Source organism: Pollicipes pollicipes, unplaced genomic scaffold (assembly GCF_011947565.3).
Source record: "Pollicipes pollicipes isolate AB1234 unplaced genomic scaffold, Ppol_2.1 Scaffold_6052;HRSCAF=7182_pilon_pilon_pilon, whole genome shotgun sequence".
In the NCBI taxonomy this organism is placed as follows: domain Eukaryota; kingdom Metazoa; phylum Arthropoda; class Thecostraca; order Pollicipedomorpha; family Pollicipedidae; genus Pollicipes; species Pollicipes pollicipes.
This window is the reverse complement of record NW_023596805.1, coordinates 14,987,175-15,002,777: the sequence shown is the minus strand read 5'-3', so window position 1 is coordinate 15,002,777 and position 15,603 is coordinate 14,987,175. Positions and strand designations below refer to the sequence as shown.

The following is a 15,603-nucleotide window of genomic DNA, read 5'->3' as shown; positions in this document are numbered from 1 at the left end:
CCACAGCCACCGAAATCCCTCCGGCCGCGACACCGACCCTGCAGAGCCGCCGGCCCGCCCCGAGTCTGCAGCGCCACCGGCCGCGCCGCCGCGGTCCCCTCCCGACACGCACTGTCCGGCCGGCCCCGGCGGCCACTGCGCCGGTCCACTGACGTCAACCGACCGATGACGTCAGCCAGCGCATACCTGACCCGCCAGCGTCAGCTGGCGGCTGGCGGCCGGCTCGACCCCGACACAGCACGTCCAAGCCTGCCCTCCCCGCCGCCGCGGCTGCCGGGGGTACTCCAGAGGGGAGGGGGGGGGGAGCGGCGAAGGTCGGTCGATGGTCAGGTCAAAACAACAAGCGTCTCCGACCCCCCAGACAAGTCCAGACCTGCTCGCCGACCACCCCAGTCATCAAGAGGCGGACGGAAAATTCCCAGGAGGGGACCAGGGGACCGGGGCGGCGAGAGTTGGGGAAAACCAGAGCCGCGACACCCGAGCCCGAGAGCACGGGCCCAGGGTCGTCCGGTTACGACCGGCCGCTGCACATACCGTCCGGCCCACACCGGGTCCCATGGCGCCGCTGCACGTATCGTCCGGCCCACACCGGGTCCCGTGGCGCCGGTGCACGTACCGTCCGGCCCACACCGGGTCCCATGGCGCCGCCGCCGCCGCTCTCCGTCCTCCCTCCAGGCCCCACACGGCATAACAGGCGGGAGGGGAGGCCCGAGCGCGGCAGCCTCCGCCCGCCGCCTGCCGCCACTTTCCTGCCCCTCCGGCGCGACCAGCACACGGCGTCGCCACTCGTCCGGTCACGGGGCGCAGGCCGAGGTCGAGCTGCGCCGCCGTATGACCGGCCGGGAGTTCCCCGTCATGTCACGCGCCCGACGGCGGCGCGTGACGAGGCGCGTGACGAGGCCCCGTTCCCACCGGTGTGCTATCAGCCGCATCCCCCCGCCACCGCGGACACACCCAGCTCGGAAAAGCCGCGCCGCTGTTGCAAGAGCGCCTGATAGCGCGCAGCATCGCTATCTGCCGATAGGGCAAGCGGACAGGCCGGCCCGCTGTATAAGCTCAGGCCGGCCAGTGCTGGGCTCACGGCGCCAGATAACCGACGCGGTGACCGGCCGCCCCGCCACAGCCTCAGCCGCCGCGCCGCCCCATCCCCGCCCGCCTTGCCGGCCGTGACGCAAGCGACGCGACTCGCGCGTGACGGCCAGCGTCACAGGCGCGCGCGCCGCCGCCGCCGCCGTCACACGGCCAGGCCAAACAATACGCGGCTGGCGCGTGGCCGGTCTGCAGGGAGCAGCGCGGCACGTGGCCGGCCGGCAGAGGCGGCGGCCGGCAGAGGCAGCGGTGCGGACACGCAGGGAAGGGGGGGGGAGGGGGTGCGGCGGCAGGCCCGGTGGTCTGGTCACCGCGGGACAGCGTCGACAGGCGTCTCGAAGTCACACTCAATAGCACTTCCTGCCGCTGTCGCGCACAACAGCCACCGCCGCCACTGCCGTGGGACACGCGCGTGCCCACCCTCGACCAAACACCTGCGCGTTCGCAGACCTACTGTTTATCTCAATCGTTCACGTGCGATGAGCACATTGTCAAAACACAGCTGGCTCGGGCTCAGTTGGCCCGATAGTTCAGACCGGCTGACACACAGCAGCCACACCGACGCCACCCAGCTAACAAACTGATGCCAAGCCGCCCGCCGCCGTTCTGAAGTGTACCGCACGCGGCAGTCACAGACAGGAGCACAGTCTGTGTCAGCCTCACAGGAGCGCAGTCTCTCGCGACACTCCTATGTGGCTTATCTATACACACAAGTAAAGTGCAGTCGCCTGAACCCACCACCACACCGAGGCCGACAGAACCCCACCGAGCCGCCACCCGAGGCCGGAGCCGCCTGCAGACGACGCTGCTCGGCCGGCCCCGGCGTCACCTCCGTCCGCCCGGCCGGCCCGGCCCGGCGGGCGGCGGCGCTCCCTCCCACCACTCACCAGGCTGGAGCTGGCCGGGCACGGCACCGAGATGGGCCGCGTCGTCTCCGTCTCGGCGGCGGCGCGGCGCGCGCTCCGGCTGCGCGGCGCCGGCGAGCGCGGCTGCTGCTGCGCGGCGCCGCACTCGCGCACGTCGTCGTGGCTGCTGGCGCGGCGCACGCAGTCGGCCTGCTGACTGGCCGGCCACGGCTGGTACGACCGCCTGCCGACACACGGCACACGGCGTCACTCACGGCACGGCGCGGCACGGCATCATCGGCGAGATGACAGCGCTATTACACACAGTTCCCCGTACAGCGCAACACAGCGACCCTAGGCAGACCTCTGGGGCAGCAGGGCGAACACGGGAGACCATACACGGGAGACCATACACGGGAGACCATACACGGATGTAGGAGGCGCGAATCCAACACACGCTGCAGCAGAGGAAGCCAAAGCCGAAACGAGCGGAGCATGGCGACAAAGCAGCGACAGCGACCGGTTCGGTCTGCCGGACGCAGCAGTTTATGTCCCCGCTCGCCGGACAGGCCAGCGGCTGATGACCGGCTCGTCGGACAGCCTAGCGGCTGGTGACCGGCTCGCCGGAATAGCCAGCGGCTGATAACCGGCTCGTCGGACAGCCTAGCGCTGGTGACCGGCGCCGGACAGCGCAGCGGCTGGTGGCCTCGGTGAAGTGGCCAGGCGTCGCGGTGGCGGTATGGGCTGGTGACCCGCTCGCCGGACAGCCTAGCGACTGGTGGCCGGCTCGCCGGACAGCGCAGCGGCTGATGGCCTCGGTGAAGTGGCCAGGCGTCCGCGGTGGCGGTATGCGAGGGAAATCCGCGGCAACATGCGAGCTTGCTGCTGCCAGACCAAGCGGATAGGCTACATACGGCGGCCGCCACCGAGAGCCGGAGTGGACGTCGCCGGCTGGCGCCGAACGCCGTCCGGCGACACTGCACGGACCCGCACGTCGCCTGACCTGGATCGGCGGCCGACTGAACCGCACCACATCCCACCACCTCATCACCGCCTCCCAAACCCCAATTCGCCGACCAAAGGTGAGCGACGTGACGCAAACGCCATATAACCCGGGAGCGCGCTGGCGCCAGACAACCGCCGAGCCCCCAGCGTCGGCCCTCGCTGATCCCAGTCAGCCGCTTACGACCCCGCTAGTGGCTCGCAGGTCGTCGGCTCCGGACATGGCGGTCGGATTACGCGTCAGCCGGATGAGCGTAGCGTAACGAGCCTGCGCCCCGCGACGTAGTTACAAAGCTCACGGCGGATTGGTGGCGACCCTGCGGCCGCCCCGGCCGTGCTCGGCACTCCCGGTCAGATGCGCCTCTGTTCGGGCGAGCTCCCCGCCACGGACGCTCCTCTGCTCGGCCGGGGTCAGCGTGTGCCGCCCTGGCGCTGCCGCCGCCGCCGCCGCCCGGCTGACGGCGGCACCAGTCTGCCGCCGCCAACTGTCACGCTTCGGCGCCCGGGCCGCCCAGCCGGCCGGCGAGCGTGCACCACCCCCAGCCGCCGCGGCGAGTGCGCCCACCCGCGCCGCAGTGGCTGCCCCCGGCCCCGGCCCCGGCCCCGGCTCCGCTCCGCCCCGGCTCTGAGAGCCGGACGGAGAGCTCTCAGCGGCGGCGAGACGCCGCGGTGACCGCCTTGTGCTGCCCTCTGCCGGGCCTCAGCTCTGGAACATTCTTGACGTCCGGCCGAGCACCTCCAGCGCTACAGGGGCGGGCCGAGTGTTCCCGGCACGGGCCCGTGACCGGGGGGCGGCCGGGCTGACTGGTGCGCCGCCGGCCGGGTGTGCTGGGGCGGGGCGCCGGGAGAGCCCAGTGACAGAACTCGCGGCGCTGCTCGGTCGAGCCTCGACGTCTGGAGGATTCGAGAAAACAATCGGGGTTGGTTTAGTAGGCCGCCTGGGTTTGGCAGGTAAGGAGATGACGGTCGGCTGGGACCACGGCCAGCCGTCGAGCGAGACAACGGGAAACCATCACAGGAGGGAAACCCCAAGCTGTACCTCGAGAATTCTCACCGAAGTAAAAACATGCCGAAACCTCGTCCAGCCAACGGAAGAAGCCAAAACGGACTCGACCGCTGCCCCTGAATCGGCATGCATCACAGAGTGCCTTCCCCTCCTACGAAGCGGCGTTGTTCACACTCACCCTCGGAGCTATCACACTCACCAAAATGTGTCACCGAACGTGAAGCCCAGAAGATCAATCATGTTTGCCCGAGTGCTGACCACCATCAAACGACGCGTCAAAGCCGCCAGTCGACGAAATGAAACCGTCCGACCCAGACAGCCACCCGACTGCTGGCTGCCGAGGGCGCCTCCGACCCAGACAGTCACACAAGTCACCACCACCGACCCACGAGTCGCTGACAACAACGTCCAACCCAGTCGGCGGCACCGTGGAAACTGCCGGCACGGCTCCCAGCGCGGCCTCTCCCAGCGCCGGAGCCTCGCCGCCGGCTCGCGTGACGTCACGCCTCGGCAGCCAATCGGCGCTCACGCCCCGGGGGGCCGGCTCCGGGGCGGCGGGGCGCCCGGCTCGGCCGCCAGAAGGTACCCGGCGTCACGAGGCGGCGCCGCCTGCCGGCTGCCGACACCTGAGACGCCGCTGCAGGCTGCGCCGGTCGGACCTTGACCGCGGGACGGCCGCCGGCGCCCCGCCGAGCATCTCACGGCGGCGCGGCTGGCGGCGCCGGCGCACGCCGGGCGCGACGGCACGCGGCCCGACAACATACCATGGCCACGTCCTAATCCGCACCGTGCAATGAACGCGCATCACATCGTTCCAGCTTGAGCATTGGTGTTGGAATGATGGTTATAGTTTTTTCGATGCCCTCAACCGCATCTCGCTCCCTATCATCCAATCTTCGAGGGCGCGTCCTTGGTCGGCCGTGCTAACGGCGCGAGCAGTTGACAAACCCTGCAGTCGAGCTTGCCCTCCCTCCCGTGGCTCGGGAGGCGGCCCAGCAGGTGAACCTTCCCGATGTGCAGCGGCGCAACGGTGCAGCGTGCTGTATCGCCGCTCGCTCCAGCCGCCCGGACACTTTCCCTCCGGCCCCAGTGGCCGAACACGTGATCGCCGCTGGCCAGCGTTGGACCGCGGCGCTCCCACATCAGCCGTCGCTTACACAGATGACGCAGCGCAGCTCGCGCCGCGCGCTGGAGCGGCCGCGCTCGAGTCGGCGGACCCTCCCGCGCCCAGGTCCGTGACCACGCAGCGGCCACGCCCGCCGAACCCGGGGTCGGCCCGCTCCCAGCCGCGCTGACCCGCGCCCCGCTGCCGACCGCAGCAAACCCGCTGCCAGTGGGCGCCAGATATCCGCAGCCGCTGGTGCAATCTTACGTCCCAGCAGACAGCAGCGATGTCATGGATCCGTGCAAGGCGCCATCGTCAACGAGGCGCGGCTTGAATCGGCCCACCGCCGTCCAGTCGGTGGGGAGCGGGTCCGGCCGGACGGCACCCACGGGAGCCGGGCTCAGCGTCCGGTGGTGGCGACGGCTCCGCTCTCTGGGGCAGGAGGCGCGGCAGGCCGCCCACTCGCTGCTCACGCCCAAGGTGATGTCAGCCACCGCTGAGGGCCGCGCCCGGTGCCATGACCTCACCAGAGCGGCCCCAGCCCACCCGTCGGCCGGGCCCGGCGCCATGATCTCACCAGAGCTGCCCCAGCCTGCCCGCCGGCCGGGCCTGGCGCCATAACCTCACCAGAGCGGCCCCAGCCCGCCCGCCGACCGGGCCCGGCGCCATGACCTCACCTGAGCGGCCCCAGCCCGCCCGCCGGCTGGCAACACTGGATGGCCGACTCCTCCGGAGCGGGAACACATCGCCCGAGGACGGTAACGGCAAACGAGAGCGCCAGGTCACGGAGCGACCTTCCGTCCGCGGCCGCCGGTGGCGCCCGGCCGGAGCGGGTGATGTGCCACCAGGATGCCTTGGAGCTGGTGGCGGGCCCGTGACCACTAACTACATCGGCTCCGCACAGCACCGCAGTCATGCGTGCGCCAGGCATGGCAAAGCATGTGTACGCGTACAAGGAGAGGAGGGGGAGCAAGCCGGCGACCCCCACCCCCACACCAGGAAATCCCCATATCCATTCCGTTCACCACTTCACTGACGCCGCGATCAATCAATCATTCGCGCCGATGTCCGCCTCCGGCTCGCCGACATTGCCGTCACGTGACACCCCCATACCATACGGGGGCGGGGGGTAATTTTCCACCAGGTCGCGCCCGTCTTCACTTCTGCCGGCGGCGGCCGGTGTGCGACAGGTCCGGCCGGCCGGCGGCGGCGGCAGCCAACCACGTGGCCGGCTCGGGGGCGGGCCGGCGCCGGCGCCGCCGCCCGGCGCGCCGCTGCGTAGTACGGCCGTCGGCCGACCTCTAGCAGACAGAGGACGGCCGGCCACCGACGCGCGCGCGGAAGCCCGAGCAACAGTCGAACCCCGCCGCTTCCGCTCCCTCTCTCTCTCTCTCCCCAGTCACTGGGCGGTGAGGAGCGCCAGTGCGCGGTCACGGCAGGCGGCGCGGCGCCAGACCGCGGCCGGCGTTACATCACAGCTCTCTTTGACTGACGAGGCGGCGCCCGAGCTCGACCCGCCGCCGGCAGACCGCCGACCGCGCAGCCGCCGGCCGGTCACGTCGCCTCGCGCCTCCGCGCCGGGTCTTGGTACAGCGCGCCCTCCGCCGCCGGCACGCCGGGTCTCGGTACAGCGCGTCCTCCGGCGCCTCCGCGCCGGGTTTCGGTACAGCGCGTCCTCCGGCGCCTCCGCGCCGGGTCTTGGTACAGCGCGTCCTCCGGCACCGGCGCCGGGTCTCGGTACAGCGGGTCCTCCGGCACCGGCGCGCCGGGTCTCGGTACAGCGGGTCCTCCGGCACCGGCGGGCCGAGTCTCGGTACAGCGGGTCCTCCGGCGACTCCGCGCCGGGTCTCGGTACAGCGGGTCCTCCGGCACCGGCGCCGGGTCTCGGTACAGCGGGCCTCCGGCACCGGCGCGCCGGGTCTCGGTACAGCGCGTCCTCCGGCACCGGCGCCGGCCGCACCGCCCGCGCCGCATTGATCGGCCCCCGGTCGGGTCGATCTCGTGTCGAGCCAGGTCAGCTCCGGGCATCGATCTGTGCGGGCCGGGCCGGCCGGCGCGAGCAGCGCCCCACCGGCCAGAGGTGGACCCGGCCGGTGCTCACACTGCCGGCCGGCTTGTGTGACCAGACACCGGCTGACTGACGGCTGACGGCTCTGGTAGGCGGGGCCTCACACGCGCCCGGTTTCGGCGCGGCCCGACGGGCGTGCCTCAGACAGGCGGCGGCCCCGCGCTGTCCGCGGCGAGCGGGCCCGCCCCGCTTCACCGCGTGGTTTTCAGACGGCGTGCGGCTGGGCGGGCCGCCGGGGCCAGTTCAGAACCACGCCCCGGCAGCCTTCAGCGCGACGGGGACGGCCGGCCGGCCCCTCCCCTGCCCGCCGCCGGGGGCCCAGCCAGACCGCCACTTAACCATCCCAAGCGGGGCCCCACCATCCCTTCGCTGTGAAGGCCAGCCGGCCCAAGGTCAGCGTGCATGACACGAGCGAGCCGGACTCTTCACGGGCGCCAGCCCCGCGCGCCCAGGTTCCCACGCCAGACAAGCGGCGGCGGCAGCGGCGGCCCCGCTGACTCAAAGCCGCCTCAGCAGCCTGAACGCGACCGGCCGACTCGGGCTCGGACGCGCGCCTCCGCCCCCCCCCCCTCCCCGCGCCCGCGCGTCTACGCCGACGCCGGTCTGTTTACACCCCGACGGGCAAGGTCGCGCGGGGGTCAGTCGTGCGGCGGCCAGCTGGCGCGGCGGCCAGGTATATCGGCGACACGAGGATCGGGCGTGACAAGAGCGCCCCCGTCGACGGCGACAGCGACGGCACAGCAGACGGGCTCCGAGGCGCTGGGCCGGGCCGCGGCCCGAAGGCGCAAGCCGAGACCCGCCGGACGCCATCTGACAATATACGGGGTTCAAGACCTACACACGAAGCTGGCGGGCGCCACCAGTTCACTCGAGACATTTCACAACCCCGCGAGACTTTATTTGACCGCGCGAGGTTTACGTCAGTGCAAACAGAGCGGCCGGAGACGGGATGGGCCACATGCTACGCTTCACACCCTGGCCGCAATAAGCGTGAATTCAACGGCGTCGCACGGGAAGGAGCGAAGCCAACAGACCGTTCGCTGGCTGGCTGCTCCCCGCCATGTAGAGTCCGCCGCCACTGCGGGAGTGACAGCTCCACTGCGTAGTAGATAAGCGTGCCAAAGGTCGTCCCAGGCCGTGATCCTGCCCCAAGGGCATTCCAGGGCACGCCGGCGTCCCAGACTGCGCAGCCCCCTCCGCTGGATTTAAAATGAGCGATATCGTGATTTAATAAGTTGCCTTATTGAAGAGACCGCCAGGGTACAGCGCAGACTAGAGCACGAACTTTCCGAAGACGTGCCCAGTACTCCGGGGCCGAAGCTCGGCCCGAAGACTCTGGGGGCCGAGCGTCGGGCCGAGTTCGGAACTTCCATGCAACTCGTCGTGGGTCACCCGGTTCACTTTCGCTCGACCAAGCGCTATTCTTAACCTAATAACCACACATACCCATACAGAGTTCAGCAGATCGAAGGCCCCGCTCAGCACCTGCAGCACTCTGGCAGCGGGAGCGCTCCTGACCACGCCTGGCCCGGGGCTGGCCGCCGCCAGACCAACACCGCAGCGTGTCGGTCTGGCGGCCGCACAGCCCGCCGCGCCGCCGCGCCCCCCTGGTTCAGCCCGGCCGCCCCACACGGGGACAGGCTCCACCAGACGATCTCGGCCGCCCGTCTGCGCCATCTGAGAACGAGAGCCGCGAAGCAGCTCTCCCCGCCGTTCGGCCTAGTACACCGGAGACAGGCTCCACCAGACGATCTCTGCCGCCCGTCTGCGCCGTCTGAGAACGGGAGCCGCGAAGCAGCGCTCCCCGCCGTTCGGCCCAGTACACCGGAGACAGGCGAGCCTGGCGGCGGCCGCTGCTACAGCGAACCGCTAGCAGTGCGCTCGCTCTGAGGCGCGCGCGGCGAGAGTCGTCGGCGCTGGTTGGACTGTCAGACCCTAGCCGTCGGCGCGGGGCTGACTCACAGACTCGAGTCACACGTCTCAGACTCCAGAGAGCTGTCACACGAGAGCGGCGGTGCATAGCATTTACAATGTTCTAAGCATTACCCGGAAGTAGAGCGGACAGGTGGTCGACCTCCAGCCACAGTCAGTAAAGAGAAACCGGGGAAAATTATTTCCGAAGTTTTCCGGTTGCAGACGGCGGCTCCCGGCCAGACGGCCGCTGGCAGACCACTTCCGGTAGGACCCAGCCCGGGCACCGGCCGCCAGCTCCGTCAGTGTTGTCACGCAGACACCGCGGCCAGACCACGGGCCGACCGGGCCACACCGGACCTGCTCACGGCCGCGCGCCCGCCCCCGCCCGCAGCCGGCGCCGCGCGAGCCTTTCCACGGGAGCGCCCGCGCCGCCGGCGACAGCGAACCTCAGCACGCGTCGCCGCGCCAGTCCTCCGGAGGCGTCGCTCACGCCTCACGCACAGCCGGAGGCGTCGCTCACGCCTCACGCACAGCCGGAGGCGGCGGCGGCGGCGCGCGCCGCTCCAGCCACGCCGGCGGAAGCTGGGCGGCGCGGAGGATCCGCGCCGTCAAGGTGACCCCAGCCGGCCCACTGCCAATACGGCGGCGGCGGCGGCGGCGGCAGGTACAGCCGCACCGAGACCTAACACCAAACGGCCGGCCAGGCACGGGGAGGGGCGGAGCTGAAGCAGCGCGTGGACGGCGGATGCGCGCGCCCGGTACAGCGAAGGCTCGGGGAGGGGGAGGGGAAGGGGCATTTAAAACTTCAGCACTAAGCGTCCCGGCGGTGGACGGTAATGTTATCCTCCGGCGGTGTCTGCGGCTCTGGCGTCAACCATCGCCCCAGCCCGACGACCGTCCGACTGCCTGCGCTCCGTTCGCGGACCACCCGCCCCGTCTGGCTCTCCTCCAGCTCTGCGCGGCAACTGACCGGACCTGCCCCGTCGTCTTGCTCACCTGGCGTGCGGCTGGCCCAGACTCTCGAAGCTGGTGGCGCGGCCGCCGCTGGGCCGCTCGCCCTCCAGCCGCTTGGCGGGCGGCTCGCCGCTGCGGTCGGCCGCCTCCTCGTGCCGGCCGGTCACCGTCGCCAGCAGGTGGGAGGCCACCGCCGCGTGGATCGACTTGTCCACGCGCCTGCCGAACAAGGAGACGCACCGTCAGCATACGACATCGAACATAGAGTATTGTCTCCAAATACAATCTTGTAATCTCCAACATATAATTCAAGTTTTACGAGCCAGTCCCCGCGATTAGCACGAGCTCTTTAAGCGTTCAGAAGGTGGTAGGGGGTGGGCATCGAGGTTCTGCAGAGGTTTTCTTCTCACCCGCCGTCGCAGGCATGGCCCGACATAGCGCGGGAGCTGGGTCGCACCCCAGTCTCCCGGCGGGCCAGGCTATGGCGGCCGGCATTCACACAGGCGCCAGTCAGCACACATTCTGCCATGTCATGACAGTGGCATGCATCTTCCTCAATAATCGACAGCCACGTCTATTTGGTACGGTTTGTTTACATGGCTTACCATTACCAGTCGTATATATATATATATATATATATATATATATATATATATATATATATATATATATATATATAGACCCCGCGGCGCCTTCTCTTCTTGCCAGCGTGTGAGAGACATGCGACGTCATTAGCTTCAGCAGATGAGCGTTGCAAAGTCCCAATAGTGAACATTCGTCGCGGCATGTGATGGAAATGGAATGTGTATATATATATATATATATATATATATATATATATATATATATATACATGTATATATACACATTGTATATATATACACATACATATATATATATATATATATATATATATATATATATATGTATATACATATTCCATTTCCATCACATGCCGCGACGAATGTTCACTATTGGGACTTTGCAACGCTCATCTGCTGAAGCTAATGACGTCGCATGTCTCTCACACGCTGGCAAGAAGAGAAGGCGCCGCGGGGTCTATTTTCCCTGATGCGCGGGTTAACCAGCATGCTACCGGTACCCTGCAGCGAATATGCCCACCACTCTACAGCGATGAACCATTGTCGACACTCTTGGAGAGAGCTGACCGCCAACAGCTCGGTCTGCGCCGCCCGAAAGGAGCCTCCGGTATATTACACTCAGCCGACCCTGCGGCCGAGCCGCGGCGCGGCAATAACGCCCTCCAGTAATACACACCGCCCGTCAGCAGCCCTCTGGCCGTCAGATCAAGGCCCATCTACCAGCTGCAGCGCGTCTGAGCCGGGCTCACAGCAGCCAGGCAGGTGACGGTCGGGACCTTGGACCTGATCTGGCCAGCGTCGGGAGGCCAGCCCAGACCCGCGGAGTCCGTCGCACGCCAGGTCTGACCCGGGCCGGCCAGCGTCGCCGTCTGTGCGCCCGCGCCTTACGCACGCCAGCGGCCGTCACCGAAACACGCACACACACAGCAGGCGGCCAGACGCGCCGGGCCCGGGGTCAACAGCAGAGAGACAGACAGTGGTGCCTGGTGCGGCCAGCGCTCCGACGCTCACACATCGAGATGACAAGCGCACCTCGCCACCGGAGCCGACGCTCCAAATAGCTCGGATTAAACCCACGGCGAAGGGCGGGACGCCGTATTCGCCTGTTTCCCTTGGGTCGCCTCCAGCGTCGGCGAGGTCGCTGACGACACTCCGACACCCTTTCCCCTCCCCTTCTAGCCCAGCCGCGCGTCCAGACGTCCCCTCCCCGCCCCCGGATCAAACCGGCCGCCATTCTGGGCCACGACCTTTGGCGCCGTCGCGATGCTTGAGGGTCCGGCGTGGGCGACGCCTTTACCCCGCCCACCCCTTCCCCGACGTGGGCGATGCGGTATCGAGCCGGCCGACGTTTTGGCGGCGGGCCGGCCGGGTCCCGCAGGAGACAGGCACCGCGACACGGCTCCGAGCGCCCCCGCAGCGGGAGTGGGGTGGCAGCTGCTGCCGACGCCCACCGTGCCGGTCATGACACTGGCGGCTGCTGCCGACGCCCGCCGTGCCGGTCACGGCACTGGCAGCTGCTGCCGACGCCCGCCGCGCCGGTCACGGCACTGGCGGCTGCTGCCGACGCCCGCCGCGCCGGTCACGGCACTGGCGGCTGCTGCCGACGCCCGCCGTGCCGGTCACGGCACTGGCAGCTGCTGCCGACGCCCGCTGCGCAAGTCACGGCACTGGCAGGCCTCAGCACGACTCTCACTACCGAGTCTTGTCTCGCGCTCCCCTGATATGTCGATACAGGCTAAGAATAAGGACTCATTAAAAGACAGAGACAATCAAATCAATGACCTTTTTACTTAACAGACGTTCCTTGCTGGAACGCGAACGTTGGATCGCCATACAGAGTTGGTTCCCAAACAACTCTCGGGATTTCCACTGGTTGGTTGTAACCTTGAAGCCGGACAAGGTCGGCGGTGCACCCCGCCAGCTGCCCTCCGTGGCATCCCGCCGCCGGTGCCAATCGCTTGCTCGGCACCGCAGGTCTGCCACAATCGATGCCAATATCCGAGAGTAGCAGGCCCCAAGCCGGAGCCAAGCCCAACAGCTAAGCCGACCGTCGAGTGACAGCCGGCGGCAGTCAGCCGTACACCAGGCTCACGTGACTCTCCGGCACGTGGCGCGGGCCTCACATCCTGCCGGCGACAGCCAGCGAGAAGCCCCGCAGAACAGCCGGGCGCACGCACAGTCTGGCGCCGCTCTGCCGCCAGCTCTCCAGGCGCGCAGCGCGACCGCGTCCGGCAGCCTGCCAGGGGCAACCGGGCCGAAGCTGGTCATTGGTCAACAAACGCCGACAGGGCGCGACAGCCCGCTCGTCGTGGAAGTGTGCCGGCCTCCGCCGTCACCGCCGCCGCCGAGCACGACGAAGAGCGCTCCCGGAAGGCGACGCAAGCCGTGCAGCATTCACCCATGGACGGCGCTGAATCACGCGGACAAGGGCGGCCAATCGGCGCCAAGAACAACAACCAAAAACAGCCACCGGTCTCACGGCCGGATACAAACGGCCATCCGCTTACCCCCCCCCCCCCCTCCCCTTCCGCCCCCTGACTCTATAACAGTCAGCGCGGCCTTGGCCTCGAATACCGGGCGGTGGGGGAGGGGGGGGGGGGAAGGCACCCTCTGGCTCTGCCATGTTGGTGCCCCTTCAGAGAGTGACCTTGTTCGCCAAGGACGGCCCACTGGGCGCTGGCAAGGTCCGTAAACCAGCACGCACCGCCCTGACACGGTCACTACGCGAAGACGGGGAACAAGAAAGGTCGGTCCTTCGTCATATTCAAATTTTCCATAACCTTGGAATATTACAGCAAAAACATGGAGGGAACAAACCAGTACTGGAGAGCCCAACCCATCGTTCGGGAAGGTCAGAATATTCCCAAGCTAATCATGATCGCCATCCACCCATTCGATGCGGTTGACACAGCGACACTGACGGGCCACATAACCGCGCGTCTCCGACGTGGGCCGCTGTCGCCGTCCGGCTCGCCTGTGCTCCACCAGCGCGGGTCTCCTCCAGGAGCGGCAGCGGACCCACTCCGTGGCCCCCCCCCCCCGTCCCCGGCCCCCTCCCACGGAGGGCTAAAGCCGGGGCGCGGGGCATGGCTGAAGGTCGCCCGGTGTCGGTCCGACCCAGCGCTCCATGCATGGGGCCACTGGAGCCGCTTCCGCGTCCCGACAGCTGCCACCTCCAGCATGCCACCACCATCTGATCCCGCCGCGGCGCCCCGGGCGCTGCCAGCGGCGCCATGCATACATGATGCAGGCGACATCTCAAGGCCGCGACCCGATCGGCGAGCTGCTCCAACTCTGCCGCCCGATATAGAACATAACGGTGCGGAAGTCGCCTAGCCGTGCGCCAAACACGCCCATCCGCACGCGACACATCAGGGCCGGTTACGTGTCACACGTGCAGCACACGCCAAACGCGACACATCAGGGCCGGTTACGTGTCACACATGCAGCACACGCCAAACCATCCGCCGAGCCACACGGTTTCGTCCCAGTAAGGCCGGGTGCCGAGACCGACGCTCACGCGCCGCGCTGCCCCGCGGCAGAGCCGTCACCGGTAGCACGCGGCCCTCCCAAACCAGTCGGGCGCCGCCGCCCGCGTCAGCCATCCGTCCGCGCGGCAGGAGGTCTGTAACCAGCCGCTGACGTTTGAAGAGACCCGTGATCTCCGAGGAACGGTCCCGCCGGGCGGCAAATGCACGGCGGGTGCCGGCGGGGTGGACCCCTGCGCGTCATCCGCGAGAGGGTACGGCGGAGCGGAGGACCGCGCACAGTCCGGCACGGACCCCGTCGCGGGGAAGCCGGCGCGCGGGCGAGCTTCAGTCGGCCGCCCTATCCTCTCCGCCGCGCGTCCAGCTCGGTCAGCACCGGACGGCGGGCACACACGCCGGTGGTCAGCCTCGCACTGGGGATAGCGCTCTGTACTGAACGATCAGTGCCAGCGCCAGGGCACCAGCACGTCAGGCGCAGCATGGCCTGGCCTGAACGGTCGAGTTTTCAGCTCAATAGACCTCCGCAGCTGAGCACGAGCATGGACCAGACAGTCCAGGTGCGACAACACAGCTCCATCGTTCCCATACAGCGGGCAGATACGAGGCCCATCCACTACGGTCACGACCTTCCCATCCCCGACCGCGGACTGGGGCGGCCGCCGCCACATTCGCGGGGGCGATAGGGGTGCCGCGCGGTGGCGGCTCTCCGCGGAACCGACGCCTTCCGTCGCATGCCGCGCTCGCCTCCCCCACGCCCGCGCGCCCGTCAGCAGACTCATCCCCGCCCACCTGCGCGAGCTAGTCGCAGTGTGGCTTCGGCCCCGAGGTCGACCGACCCGCCACCCAGCGCCATCCGTTCTGCGTTCTGGCCGCCTGCTGCGCAGAAGCCCTGACCAATCATGGCGCCGCGTGCCGGGGGCTCGCCGCGCTCACGGCACTGGTGAGTCATAATCGACACAGCGCGAGGCTGGCGGCTCGCAAACTGCGCCTCCGACCGGTATCTCCAGCTGATAGCGGGCCCCTGGCGCATGCCTTGTGTTATGTGCGCAGTTCCCTGCAGCGAACCAGTTTCACAGCTTGTATCGTTTTTGCCGGCTTAGATTACTTCTCGAGATGCATACATGATAGTAGCAAGCTGAACACGCCCTGCGCATCGTACCCTCAAAGCTTCTATCTCCGTCTCTATAAGCTCTGACCTAGAGCTATCAGCCGTCCTGATCTGGTCGCTGGCCAGCCCAGCCGCGGCCGCATCGTACCACCGGAGCTTCTATCTGCTCTGTCTCTATCTCCATCTCTGTAAGCTCTGATCTATAGAGCTAACAGCCGTCCCGATCTGGCCGCTGGGCAGCCCAGCCGCGGCCGCGACCGGGCTGACCAGCACGCGGGCAGCAAGGAAAATCAGGAAGGCCCTGTGAGTACATGGAAACTCCCGTCTCGCAAGAGTTATCTCGTCAAGCCACAGCCCAGGCGATGGAGGGCTGTCAGACATATCCAGCCCCAAAATAGACAACTGCCCAGAGGCGCAGCCCA

General features: G+C 68.1%; 1 protein-coding gene across 1 annotated transcript in view; it reads right to left on the bottom strand.

Moving 5' to 3' along the window:
- Nucleotides 1-9,954: 9,954 nt before the first annotated feature.
- The window catches only part of LOC119104234 (protein FAM13A), an 89,063-nt gene continuing 83,414 nt past the window's right edge, over nucleotides 9,955-15,603 (bottom strand). Inside the window, exon 8 of the mRNA XM_037227899.1 lies at nucleotides 9,955-10,202. Coding sequence (XP_037083794.1) covers nucleotides 10,022-10,202 — 181 coding nt within the window. The 3' untranslated portion in view covers nucleotides 9,955-10,021. The remainder of the gene's footprint in view (nucleotides 10,203-15,603) is intronic.